Consider the following 15,000-nt stretch of genomic DNA (forward strand, 5'->3'; position numbering starts at 1 on the left):
AGACTGTATAGGACTGGGTCTGTCTCTATAGGATATATAGACAGTAGAGGACTGGGTCTATAGGGTATATAGACAGTAGAGGACTGGGTCTATAGGGTATATAGACAGTAGAGGACTGGGTCTGTCTCTATAGGATATATAGACAGTAGAGGACTGGGTCTGTCTCTATAGGGTATATAGACAGTAGAGGCCTGGGTCTGTCTCTATAGGGTATATAGACAGTAGAGGACTGGGTCTGTCTCTATAGGGTATATAGACAGTAGAGGACTGGGTCTGTCTCTATAGTGTATATAGACAGTAGAGGACTGGGTCTGTCTCTATAGGGTATATAGACAGTAGAGGACTGGGTCTGTCTCTATAGGATATATAGACAGTAGAGGACTGGGTCTGTCTCTATAGGGTATATAGACAGTAGAGGACTGGGTCTGTCTCTATAGGGTATATAGACTGTATAGGACTGGGTCTGTCTCTATAGGATATATAGACAGTAGAGGACTGGGTCTATAGGGTATATAGACAGTAGAGGACTGGGTCTGTCTCTATAGGATATATAGACAGTAGAGGACTTGGTCTGTCTCTATAGGATATATAGAGAGTAGAGGACTGGGTCTATAGGGTATATAGACAGTAGCGGACTGGACTGTCTCTATAGGGTATATAGACAGTAGAGGACTGGGTCTGTCTCTATAGGATATATAGACAGTAGAGGACTGGGTCTGTCTCTATAGGGTATATAGACAGTAGAGGACTGGGTCTGTCTCTATAGGGTATATAGACAGTAGAGGACTGGGTCTGTCTCTATAGGGTATATAGACAGTAGAGGCCTGGGTCTGTCTCTATAGGTTATAGGGACAGTAGAGGACTGGGTCTGTCTCTATAGGGTATATAGACAGTAGAGGACTGGGTCTGTCTCTATAGGATATAGGGACAGTAGAGGACTGGGTCTGTCTCTATAGGGTATATAGACAGTAGAGGACTGGGTCTGTCTCTATAGGGTATATAGACAGTAGAGGACTGGGTCTGTCTCTATAGGGTATATAGACAGTAGAGGACTGGGTCTGTCTCTATAGGGTATATAGACAGTAGAGGACTGGGTCTGTCTCTATAGGATATATAGACAGTAGAGGATGGGGTCTGTCTCTATAGGGTATATAGACAGTAGAGGACTGGGTCTGTCTCTATAGGATATATAGACAGTAGAGGACTGGGTCTATAGGGTATATAGACTGTATAGGACTGGTTCTGTCTCTATAGGATATATAGACAGTAGAGGACTTGGTCTGTCTCTATAGGATATATAGAGAGTAGAGGACTGGGTCTATAGGGTATATAGACAGTAGAGGACTGGGTCTATAGGGTATATAGACTGTATAGGACTGGGTCTGTCTCTATAGGGTATATAGACAGTAGAGGACTGGATCTGTCTCTATAGGGTATATAGACAGTAGAGGACTGGGTCTGTCTCTATAGGATATATAGACAGTAGAGGACTGGGTCTATAGGGTATATAGGGTATATAGACAGTAGAGGACTGGGTCTATAGGGTATATAGGCAGTAGAGGACTGGGTCTGTCTCTATAGGGTATATAGACAGTAGAGGACTGGGTCTGTCTCTATAGGGTATATAGACAGTAGAGGACTGGGTCTGTCTCTATAGGGTATATAGACAGTAGAGGACTGGGTCTGTCTCTATAGGATATATAGACAGTAGAGGACTGGGTATGTCTCTATAGTGTATATAGACAGTAGAGGACTGGGTCTGTCTCTATAGGGTATATAGACAGTAGAGGACTGGGTCTGTCTCTATAGGATATATAGACAGTAGAGGACTGGGTCTGTCTCTATAGGGTATATAGACAGTAGAGGACTGGGTCTGTCTCTATAGGGTATATAGACTGTATAGGACTGGGCCTGTCTCTATAGGATATATAGACTGTATAGGACTGGGTCTGTCTCTATAGGGTATATAGACTGTATAGGACTGGGTCTGTCTCTATAGGATATATAGACAGTAGAGGACTGGGTCTATAGGGTATATAGACAGTAGAGGACTGGGTCTGTCTCTATAGGATATATAGACAGTAGAGGACTTGGTCTGTCTCTATAGGATATATAGAGAGTAGAGGACTGGGTCTATAGGGTATATAGACAGTAGCGGACTGGACTGTCTCTATAGGGTATATAGACAGTAGAGGACTGGGTCTGTCTCTATAGGACATATAGACAGTAGAGGACTGGGTCTGTCTCTATAGGGTATATAGACAGTAGAGGACTGGGTCTGTCTCTATAGGGTATATAGACAGTAGAGGACTGGGTCTATAGGGTATATAGACAGTAGAGGACTGGGTCTGTCTCTATAGGGTATATAGACAGTAGAGGACTGGGTCTGTCTCTATAGGATATATAGACAGTAGAGGACTGGGTCTATAGGGTATATAGACTGTATAGGACTGGGTCTGTCTCTATAGGGTATATAGACAGTAGAGGACTGGATCTGTCTCTATAGGGTATATAGACAGTAGAGGACTGGGTCTGTCTCTATAGGATATATAGACAGTAGAGGACTGGGTCTATAGGGTATATAGGGTATATAGACAGTAGAGGACTGGGTCTATAGGGTATATAGGCAGTAGAGGACTGGGTCTGTCTCTATAGGGTATATAGACAGTAGAGGACTGGGTCTGTCTCTATAGGGTATATAGACAGTAGAGGACTGGGTCTGTCTCTATAGGGTATATAGACAGTAGAGGACTGGGTCTGTCTCTATAGGATATATAGACAGTAGAGGACTGGGTCTGTCTCTATAGGATATAGGGACAGTAGAGGACTGGGTCTGTCTCTATAGGGTATATAGACAGTAGAGGACTGGGTCTGTCTCTATAGGGTATATAGACAGTAGAGGACTGGGTATGTCTCTATAGTGTATATAGACAGTAGAGGACTGGGTCTGTCTCTATAGGGTATATAGACAGTAGAGGACTGGGTCTGTCTCTATAGGATATATAGACAGTAGAGGACTGGGTCTGTCTCTATAGGGTATATAGACAGTAGAGGACTGGGTCTGTCTCTATAGGGTATATAGACTGTATAGGACTGGGCCTGTCTCTATAGGATATATAGACTGTATAGGACTGGGTCTGTCTCTATAGGGTATATAGACTGTATAGGACTGGGTCTGTCTCTATAGGATATATAGACAGTAGAGGACTGGGTCTATAGGGTATATAGACAGTAGAGGACTGGGTCTGTCTCTATACGATATATAGACAGTAGAGGACTTGGTCTGTCTCTATAGGATATATAGAGAGTAGAGGACTGGGTCTATAGGGTATATAGACAGTAGCGGACTGGACTGTCTCTATAGGGTATATAGACAGTAGAGGACTGGGTCTGTCTCTATAGGACATATAGACAGTAGAGGACTGGGTCTGTCTCTATAGGGTATATAGACAGTAGAGGACTGGGTCTGTCTCTATAGGGTATATAGACAGTAGAGGACTGGGTCTATAGGGTATATAGACAGTAGAGGACTGGGTCTGTCTCTATAGGGTATATAGACAGTAGAGGACTGGTTCTATGGGGTATATAGACAGTAGAGGACTGGGTCTGTCTCTATAGGGTATATAGACAGTAGAGGACTGGGTCTGCCTCTATAGGATATATAGAGAGTAGAGGACTGGGTCTATAGGGTATATAGACAGTAGAGGACTGGGTCTGTCTCTATAGGGTATATAGACAGTAGAGGACTAGATCTGTCTCTATAGGGTATATAGACAGTAGAGGACTGGGTCTGTCTCTATAGGGTATATAGACAGTAGAGGACTGGGTCTGTCTCTATAGGGTATATAGACAGTAGAGGACTGGGTCTGTCTCTATAGGGTATATAGACAGTAGAGGACTGGGTCTGTCTCTATAGGGTATATAGACAGTAGAGGACTGGGTCTGTCTCTATAGGGTATATAGACAGTAGAGGACTGGGTCTGTCTCTATAGGGTATATAGACAGTAGAGGACTGGGTCTGTCTCTATAGGGTATATAGACAGTAGAGGCCTGGGTCTGTCTCTATAGGGTATATAGACAGTAGAGGACTGGGTCTGTCTCTATAGGATATAGGGACAGTAGAGGACTGGGTCTGTCTCTATAGGGTATATAGACAGTAGAGGACTGGGTCTGTCTCTATAGGATATAGGGACAGTAGAGGACTGGGTCTGTCTCTATAGGGTATATAGACAGTAGAGGACTGGATCTGTCTCTATAGGATATATAGACAGTAGAGGACTGGGTCTGTCTCTATAGGGTATATAGACAGTAGAGGACTGGGTCTGTCTCTATAGGGTATATAGACAGTAGAGGACTTGGTCTGTCTCTATAGGATATATAGACAGTAGAGGACTGGGTCTGTCTCTATAGGATATATAGACAGTAGAGGACTGGGTCTGTCTCTATAGGGTATATAGACAGTAGAGGACTGGGTCTATAGGGTATATAGACAGTAGAGGACTGGGTCTGTCTCTATAGGGTATATAGACAGTAGAGGACTGGGTCTATAGGGTATATATACAGTAGAGGACTGGGTCTATAGGGTATATAGACAGTAGAGGACTGGGTCTGTCTCTATAGGGTATATAGACAGTAGAGGACTGGGTCTATAGGGTATATATACAGTAGAGTACTGGGTCTATAGGGTATATATACAGTAGAGGACTGGGTCTATAGGGTATATAGACAGTAGAGGACTGGATCTGTCTCTATAGGGTATATAGACAGTAGAGGACTGGGTCTGTCTCTATAGGATATAGGGACAGTAGAGGACTGGGTCTGTCTCTATAGGGTATATAGACAGTAGAGGACTGGGTCTGTCTCTATAGGATATAGGGACAGTAGAGGACTGGGTCTGTCTCTATAGGGTATATAGACAGTAGAGGACTGGGTCTGTCTCTATAGGGTATATAGACAGTAGAGGACTGGGTATGTCTCTATAGTGTATATAGACAGTAGAGGACTGGGTCTGTCTCTATAGGGTATATAGACAGTAGAGGACTGGGTCTGTCTCTATAGGATATATAGACAGTAGAGGACTGGGTCTGTCTCTATAGGGTATATAGACAGTAGAGGACTGGGTCTGTCTCTATAGGGTATATAGACTGTATAGGACTGGGTCTGTCTCTATAGGATATATAGACAGTAGAGGACTGGGTCTATAGGGTATATAGACAGTAGAGGACTGGGTCTGTCTCTATAGGATATATAGACAGTAGAGGACTTGGTCTGTCTCTATAGGATATATAGAGAGTAGAGGACTGGGTATATAGGGTATATAGACAGTAGCGGACTGGACTGTCTCCATAGGGTATATAGACAGTAGAGGACTGGGTCTGTCTCTATAGGACATATAGACAGTAGAGGCCTGGGTCTGTCTCTATAGGGTATATAGACAGTAGAGGACTGGGTCTGTCTCTATAGGGTATATAGACAGTAGAGGACTGGGTCTGTCTCTATAGGGTATATAGACAGTAGAGGACTGGGTCTATAGGGTATATAGACAGTAGAGGACTGGGTCTATAGGGTATATAGACAGTAGAGGACTGGGTCTGTCTCTATAGGGTATATAGACAGTAGAGGACTGGGTCTGTCTCTATAGGACATATAGACAGTAGAGGCCTGGGTCTGTCTCTATAGGGTATATAGACAGTAGAGGACTGGGTCTGTCTCTATAGGGTATATAGACAGTAGAGGACTGGGTCTGTCTCTATAGGGTATATAGACAGTAGAGGACTGGGTCTATAGGGTATATAGACAGTAGAGGACTGGTTCTATAGGGTATATAGACAGTAGAGGACTGGGTCTGTCTCTATAGGGTATATAGACAGTAGAGGACTGGGTCTGCATCTATAGGATATATAGAGAGTAGAGGACTGGGTCTATAGGGTATATAGACAGTAGAGGACTGGGTCTGTCTCTATAGGGTATATAGACAGTAGAGGACTGGGTCTGTCTCTATAGGGTATATAGACAGTAGAGGACTGGGTCTGTCTCTATAGGGTATATAGACAGTAGAGGACTGGGTCTGTCTCTATAGGGTATATAGACAGCAGAGGACTGGGTCTGTCTCTATAGGGTATATAGACAGTAGAGGACTGGGTCTGTCTCTATAGGGTATATAGACAGTAGAGGACTGGGTCTGTCTCTATAGGGTATATAGACAGTAGAGGACTGGGTCTGTCTCTATAGGGTATATAGACAGTAGAGGACTGGATCTGTCTCTATAGGGTATATAGACAGTAGAGGACTGGGTCTGTCTCTATAGGGTATATAGACAGTAGAGGACTGGGTCTGTCTCTATAGGATATAGGGACAGTAGAGGACTGGGTCTGTCTCTATAGGGTATATAGACAGTAGAGGACTGGGTCTGTCTCTATAGGATATAGGGACAGTAGAGGACTGGGTCTGTCTCTATAGGGTATATAGACAGTAGAGGACTGGATCTGTCTCTATAGGATATATAGACAGTAGAGGACTGGGTCTTTCTCTATAGGGTATATAGACAGTAGAGGACTGGGTCTGTCTCTATAGGGTATGTAGACAGTAGAGGACTTGGTCTGTCTCTATAGGATATATAGACAGTAGAGGACTGGGTCTGTCTCTATAGGATATATAGACAGTAGAGGACTGGGTCTGTCTCTATAGGGTACATAGACAGTAGAGGACTGGGTCTATAGGGTATATAGACAGTAGAGGACTGGGTCTGTCTCTATAGGGTATATAGACAGTAGAGGACTGGGTCTATAGGGTATATATACAGTAGAGGACTGGGTCTATAGGGTATATATACAGTAGAGGACTGGGTCTATAGGGTATATATACAGTAGAGCACTGGGTCTATAGGGTATATAGACAGTAGAGGACTGGATCTGTCTCTATAGGGTATATAGACAGTAGAGGACTGGGTCTGTCTCTATAGGATATATAGACAGTAGAGGACTGGATCTGTCTCTATAGGGTATATAGACAGTAGAGGACTGGGTCTGTCTCTATAGGTTATATAGACAGTAGAGGACTGGGTCTGTCTCTATTGGATATATAGACAGTAGAGGACAGGGTCTGTCTCTATAGGATATATAGACAGTAGAGGACTGGGTCTATAGGGTATATAGACAGTAGAGGACTGGGTCTGTCTCTATAGGGTATATAGACAGTAGAGGACTGGATCTGTCTCTATAGGGTATATAGACAGTAGAGGACTGGGTCTGTCTCTATAGGATATATAGACAGTAGAGGACTGGGTCTGTCTCTATAGGATTTATAGACAGTAGAGGACTGGGTCTGTCTCTATAGGGGATATAGACAGTAGAGGACTGGGTCTGTCTCTATAGGGTATATAGACAGTAGAGGACTGGGTCTGTCTCTATAGGATATATAGACAGTAGAGGACTGGGTCTGTCTCTATAGGATATATAGACAGTAGAGGACTGGGTCTGTCTCTATAGGATATATAGACAGTAGAGGACTGGGTCTGCCTCTATAGGGTATATAGACAGTAGAGGACTTGGTCTGTCTCTATAGGGTATATAGACAGTAGAGGACTGGGTCTGTCTCTATAGGGTATATAGACTGTATAGGACTGGGTCTGTCTCTATAGGATATATAGACAGTAGAGGACTGGGTCTATAGGGTATATAGACAGTAGAGGACTGGGTCTGTCTCTATAGGGTATATAGACAGTAGAGGACTGGGTCTATAAGGGTATATAGACAGTAGAGGACTGGGTCTGTCTCTATAGGATATATAGACAGTAGAGGACTGGGTCTATAAGGGTATATAGACAGTAGAGGACTGGGTCTGTCTCTATAGGGTATATAGACAGTAGAGGACTGGGTCTGTCTCTATAGGGTATATAGACAGTAGAGGACTGGGTCTATAGGGTATATATACAGTAGAGGACTGGGTCTATAGGGTATATATACAGTAGAGGACTGGGTCTATAGGGTATATATACAGTAGAGGACTGGGTCTATAGGGTATATAGACAGTAGAGGACTGGATCTGTCTCTATAGGGTATATAGACAGTAGAGGACTGGGTCTGTCTCTATAGGATATATAGACAGTAGAGGACTGGATCTGTCTCTATAGGGTATATAGACAGTAGAGGACTGGGTCTGTCTCTATAGGGTATATAGACAGTAGAGGACTGGGTCTGTCTCTATTGGATATATAGACAGTAGAGGACTGGGTCTATAAGGGTATATAGACAGAAGAGGACTGGGTCTGTCTCTATAGGGTATATAGACAGTAGAGGACTGGATCTGTCTCTATAGGGTATATAGACAGTAGAGGACTGGGTCTATAGGGTATATAGGCAGTAGAGGACTGGGTCTGTCTCTATAGGGTATATAGACAGTAGAGGACTGGGTCTGTCTCTATAGGGTATATAGACAGTAGAGGACTGGGTCTGTCTCTATAGGATATATAGACAGCAGAGGACTGGGTCTGTCTCTATAGGATATATAGACAGTAGAGGACTGGGTCTATAGGGTATATAGGCAGTAGAGGACTGGGTCTGTCTCTATAGGGTATATAGACAGTAGAGGACTGGGTCTGTCTCTATAGTGTATATAGACAGTACAGGACTGGGTCTGTCTCTATTGGATATATAGACAGTAGAGGACTGGGTCTGTCTCTATAGGATATATAGACAGTAGAGGACTGGGTCTGTCTCTATAGGGTATATAGACAGTAGAGGACTGGGTCTGTCTCTATAGGGTATATAGACAGTAGAGGACTGGGTCTGTCTCTATAGGGTATATAGACAGTAGAGGACTGGGTCTGGTTTATAAACAGACCCAGTCGACAGAAAGGCAGCGCTGCTCTCGGATCAGCTTTCTCCATTCAAGTCTTACCTTAACATTATCATTGTTCCACAATTCTGACGTCGTATCAGTTTCTAGAGAGATATGAATCACCTAATGGCCAGAGACATTGAGGTGGTTTAATTTCCCAATAATAACGCTCTCTATCCCTGGTTTGTTTACCTCTTCACGGTGCACATGTTATTACAGCCTGCAATTAGCTAAATGGAAGTCAACTGAATAAACATGACATTTATTTCTAGTATTAATCAGTGCTTGACTTGGGCTGAAATAGGTGTCGGTGCTGTTTAGGAGCAGGAGCTCTACAATACTGTTTTAGATAATATTCTATAAGAGGGACAGGAACTCTACAATACTGTTTTAGATGATATTCTATAAGAGGAACAGGAACTCTACAATACTGTTTTAGATGATATTCTATAAGAGGAACAGGAACTCTACAATACTGTTTTAGATGATATTCTATAAGAGGGACAGGAACTCTACAATACTGTTTTAGATGATATTCTATAAGAGGAACAGGAACTCTACAATACTGTTTTAGATGATATTCTATAAGAGGGACAGGAACTCTACAATACTGTTTTAGATGATATTCTATAAGAGGGACAGGAACTCTACAATACTGTTTTAGATGATATTCTATAAGAGGAACAGGAACTCTACAATACTGTTTTAGATGATATTCTATAAGAGGGACAGGAACTCTACAATACTGTTTTAGATGATATTCTATAAGAGGGACAGGAACTCTACAATACTGTTTTAGATGATATTCTATAAGAGGGACAGGAACTCTACAATACTGTTTTAGATGATATTCTATAAGAGGAACAGGAACTCTACAATACTGTTTTAGATGATATTCTATAAGAGGGACAGGAACTCTACAATACTGTTTTAGATGATATTCTATAAGAGGGACAGGAACTCTACAATACTGTTTTAGATGATATTCTATAAGAGGGACAGGAACTCTACAATACTGTTTTAGATGATATTCTATAAGAGGAACAGGAACTCTACAATACTGTTTTAGATGATATTCTATAAGAGGGACAGGAACTCTACAATACTGTTTCAGATGATATTCTATAAGAGGGACAGGAACTCTACAATACTGTTTTAGATTATATTCTATAAGAGGGACAGGAACTCTACAATACTGTTTTAGATGATATTCTATAAGAGGGACAGGAACTCTACAATACTGTTTTAGATTATATTCTATAAGAGGAACAGGAACTCTACAATACTGTTTTAGATGATATTCTATAAGAGGGACAGGAACTCTACAATACTGTTTTAGATGATATTCTATAAGAGGGACAGGAACTCTACAATACTGTTTTAGATGATATTCTATAAGAGGGACAGGAACTCTACAATACTGTTTTAGATGATATTCTATAAGATGGACAGGAACTCTACAATACTGTTTTAGATGATATTCTATAAGAGGGACAGGAACTCTACAATACTGTTTTAGATGATATTCTATAAGAGGAACAGGAACTCTACAATACTGTTTTAGATGATATTCTATAAGAGGGACAGGAACTCTACAATACTGTTTTAGATGATATTCTATAAGAGGGACAGGAACTCTACAATACTGTTTTAGATGATATTCTATAAGAGGAACAGGAACTCTACAATACTGTTTTAGATGATATTCTATAAGAGGGACAGGAACTCTACAATACTGTTTTAGATGATATTCTATAAGAGGAACAGGAACTCTACAATACTGTTTTAGATGATATTCTATAAGAGGGACAGGAACTCTACAATACTGTTTTAGATGATATTCTATAAGAGGGACAGGAACTCTACAATACTGTTTTAGATGATATTCTATAAGAGGGACAGGAACTCTACAATACTGTTTTAGATGATATTCTATAAGAGGAACAGGAACTCTACAATACTGTTTTAGATGATATTCTATAAGAGGGACAGGAACTCTACAATACTGTTTTAGATGATATTCTATAAGAGGGACAGGAACTCTACAATACTGTTTTAGATGATATTCTATAAGAGGGACAGGAACTCTACAATACTGTTTTAGATGATATTCTGTCAGAGGAACAGGAACTGAAGCAGTAGTAAATCGGTGTCGGTACGCATCTTCTAAGTGCTCCTGCCCAAGTCAGGAAGTGATATTATTGCATGATATTGTCCTATGTAGCCTCTACTGTGGGATAATTATATTTAAATGCAGTCATCTGGGTTTTCTTATTGCAGCGTCTGTTTATCCTTCTCTTGTTTGTAACTATTGGCAACTTCCTTGTGACTTTATTGCTGTTCACACAGAACCAAACATCTTGATTCTATGTTCAGCGGAGATCTTCTGTGTATATAACGTGACGCGGTACACAAAAAGGGTTCCAAAAGGGTTCTTCAGCTGGAGAGGTAGAACCCTTTTGGATTCCAGGTAGTACACTTTTGGGGTTTTTGGGTAAGGGTTCTATCTGGAACCAAAAGTGTTCTACCTGGAACCAAAATAGTTCTACCAGTAACCAAAAAGGGTTCTTCAAAAGGTTATTCTATGGGGACATCTGAAGAACCCTTTGAGGTTCTAGATAGCACCTTCTTGTTCTAAGTGTAGAGTGTATGTTTCTCCCTCCCTCTCCTTCTCCCCTCCCTCCCTCCCTCCCTCCCTCCCTCCCTCCCTCCCTCCCTCCCTCCCTCCCTCCCTCCCTCCCTCCCTCCCTCCCTCCCTCCCTCCCTCCCCTTTCTCTCCCCTCCCCCCTCCCTCCTTCCCTCCCCTCCTCCCCTCCTCCCCCCTCCCTCCCATTTCTCTTCCCTCCCCTCCTCCCCCCTCCCTCCCCTCCCTCCCTCCCCTTTCCTCCTCCCCCCTCCCTCCCTCCCCTTTCTCTTCCCTCCCCTCCTCTCCTCCTCCCCCCTCCTTCCCTCCCTCCCTCCCTCCCTCCCTCCTCCCCTCCTCCTCTCCTCCCCTCCCTCCCTCCCTCCCTCCCTCCCTCCCTCCCTCCTCCCCACAGCAGACAGAGGAGGAGTCTCAGACAGACAGTCAGCAGCAGAGCCAGGCGTCTGACAGTTGTAACAGTAAGACTCAACCCAAGCGTCTCCATGTCTCCAACATACCCTTCAGATTCAGGGACCCAGACCTCAGGCAAATGTTCGGCGTGAGTATTACACTACAATTACTGATGTTATCTCCCATAAGTGCGACTCCATGCTACTCCATGCTAAATGCTACTCCATGCTACTCCATGCTAAATGCTACTCCATGCTACTCCATGCTACTCCATGCTAAATTCTACTCCATGCTACTCCATGCTACTCCATGCTAAATGCTACTCCATGCTACTCCATGCTACTCCATGCTAAATGCTACTCCATGCTACTCCATGCTACTCCATGCTACTCCATGCTAAATGCTACTCCATGTGCTGTACCACTGAACAATCCTGCATTAAAGAATGTCATTGACTCTGGCTTTGTTTTCTGTCTTTCCTTCCAGCAATTTGGTCAAATCTTAGACGTTGAAATCATTTTTAACGAGCGGGGCTCTAAGGTAGGTGATGCGTTGTGTTTCTCTTCTGCATGGTAGTTGTTAGAGGAAGCTAGAGGTTAGAGATGTGTTAGAGGAAGCTAGAGGTTAGAGATGTGTTAGAGGAAGCTAGAGGTTAGAGATGTGCTAGAGGTTAGAGATGTGTGTTAGAGGAAGCTAGAGGTTAGAGATGTGCTAGAGGAACCTAGAGGTTAGAGATGTGTTAGAGGAAGCTAGAGGTTAGAGATGTGCTAGAGGTTAGAGATGTGTTAGAGGTTAGAGATGTGTTAGAGGTTAGAGATGTGCTAGAGGTTAGAGATGTGTTAGAGGAAGCTAGAGGTTAGAGATGTGCTAGAGGTTAGAGATGTGTTAGAGGTTAGAGATGTGTTAGAGTTTAGAGATGTGTTAGAGGTTAGAGATGTGCTAGAGGTTAGAGATGTGTTAGAGGAAGCTAGAGGTTAGAGATGTGTTAGAGGTTAGAGATGTGCTAGAGGTTAGAGATGTGCTAGAGGTTAGAGATGTGCTAGAGGTTAGAGATGTGTTAGAGGTTAGAGATGTGCTAGAGGAAGCTAGAGGTTAGAGATGTGCTAGAGGAAGTTAGAGGTTAGAGATGTGCTAGAGGTTAGAGATGTGCTAGAGGTTAGAGATGTGCTAGAGGTTAGAGATGTGCTAGAGGTTAGAGATGTGCTAGAGGTTAGAGATGTTTTAGAGGAAGCTAGAGGTTAGAGATGTGCTAGAGGATAGAGATGTGTTAGAGGAACCTAGAGGTTAGAGATGTGCTAGAGGATAGAGATGTGTTAGAGGAAGCTAGAGGTTAGAGATGTGCTAGAGGATAGAGATGTGTTAGAGGAAGCTAGAGGTTAGAGATGTTTTAGAGGAAGCTAGAGGATAGAGATGTGCTAGAGGTTAGAGATGTGCTAGAGGTTAGAGATGTGCTAGAGGTTAGAGATGTGCTAGAGGTTAGAGATGTGTTTTAGAGGAAGCTAGAGGTTAGAGATGTGCTAGAGGTTAGAGATGTGCTAGAGGTTAGAGATGTGCTAGAGGTTAGAGATGTGTTTTAGAGGAAGCTAGAGGTTAGAGATGTGTTTTAGAGGAAGCTAGAGGTTAGAGATGTGCTAGAGGTTAGAGATGTGCTAGAGGTTAGAGATGTGCTAGAGGTTAGAGATGTGCTAGAGGTTAGAGATGTTTTAGAGGAAGTTAGAGGTTAGAGATGTGCTAGAGGTTAGAGATGTGCTAGAGGTTAGAGATGTTTTAGAGGAACCTAGAGGTTAGAGATGTTTTAGAGGAAGCTAGAGGTTAGAGATGTGCTAGAGGTTAGAGATGTGCTAGAGGTTAGAGATGTGCTAGAGGTTAGAGATGTTTTAGAGGAAGCTAGAGGTTAGAGATGTGCTAGAGGTTAGAGATGTGCTAGAGGAAGCTAGAGGTTAGAGATGTGTTAGAGGAACCTAGAGGTTAGAGATGTGTTAGAGGAACCTAGAGGTTAGAGATGTGTTAGAGGAACCTAGAGGTTAGAGATGTGTTAGAGGAACCTAGAGGTTAGAGATGTGTTAGAGGAGAGAAGATAAGGAAAACGTTTTGAAGCAGAGGGGCTTCCTGCATAAAGCTGGCCTATAATAATGTGTTTAATCTTTTTACATTTCAATGTGTTTTTCTCCTTTTATTCTACTGAACAACAGCCCAGGCTGTTTTCTGTACTGACTGGAGAAACACGAGTAATGACAGTAATAATATGAGTAATGATTATAATAACATGAATAACATGCATGTTGTTCTCTCCCTCTCCATCCTGCATGCAGGGTTTTGGGTTCGTAACTTTCGAGCATAGTGCGGACGCTGACAGGGCGCGAGACAAATTACACGGCACGGTCGTAGAAGGCCGTAAAATAGAGGTGCATGTTACAAATACTTCCTCCTTTACCTCCTCCTCTTCCTCCTTTACCTCCTCTTCCTCCTTTACCTCCTCCTCTTCCCCCTCTTTGTCAGTGTGTGTGTGAATGTGTGTGTGCATAATGTCTGCTTCACTCCCCCCATTCCACCCTGTCCCACACGTCACCTGTCTCTCCACCTGCGTCATCACCTCCCTCCCTGAACTCTCCTCATACAGCCCCCATTTTGATTTATTGTCGGGTTTTTTGTTCATTAATACGTCTACAAGTTTACTGTTGTATATTTCCCAGGATTTGCTTCATTTTGTTATGACCTCATTTATTTTCTAAAGATTTGTTCAGTTGGAAGTTTGTTGTGACGTACATACAGTTGAATTCTGAAGTTTACATACACTTAGGTTGGCGTCATTAAAACTCGTTTTTCAACGACTCCACAAATTTCTTGTTAACAAACTATAGTTTTGGCAAGTTGGTTAGGACATCTACTTTGTGCATGACACAAGTCATTTTTCCAACAATTGTTTCACTTACAATTCACTGTATCACAATTCCAGTGTGTCAGAAGTTTACATACACTAAGTTGACTGTGCCTTTAAACAGCTTGGATTTTTTTTATTTATGATGTCATGGCTTTAGAAGCTTCTGATAGGCTAATTGACATAATTTGAGTCAATTGGAGATGTACCTATGGATGTATTTCAAGACCTACCTTCAAAATCAGTGCCT

General features: G+C 42.6%; 1 protein-coding gene across 1 annotated transcript in view; it reads left to right on the plus strand.

The window, feature by feature from the left end:
- Positions 1-15,000, plus strand: part of rbfox1 (RNA binding fox-1 homolog 1) — a gene marked incomplete in the record, with an annotated part of 138,558 nt that overhangs the window by 23,134 nt on the left and 100,424 nt on the right. The window contains 3 exon segments of the mRNA XM_031814022.1: positions 11,877-12,020; positions 12,359-12,412; positions 14,185-14,277. Coding sequence (XP_031669882.1) covers positions 11,877-12,020; positions 12,359-12,412; positions 14,185-14,277 — 291 coding nt within the window.

This window comes from Oncorhynchus kisutch, unplaced genomic scaffold (genome assembly GCF_002021735.2).
Source record: "Oncorhynchus kisutch isolate 150728-3 unplaced genomic scaffold, Okis_V2 Okis06b-Okis10b_hom, whole genome shotgun sequence".
In the NCBI taxonomy this organism is placed as follows: Eukaryota; Metazoa; Chordata; class Actinopteri; order Salmoniformes; family Salmonidae; genus Oncorhynchus; species Oncorhynchus kisutch.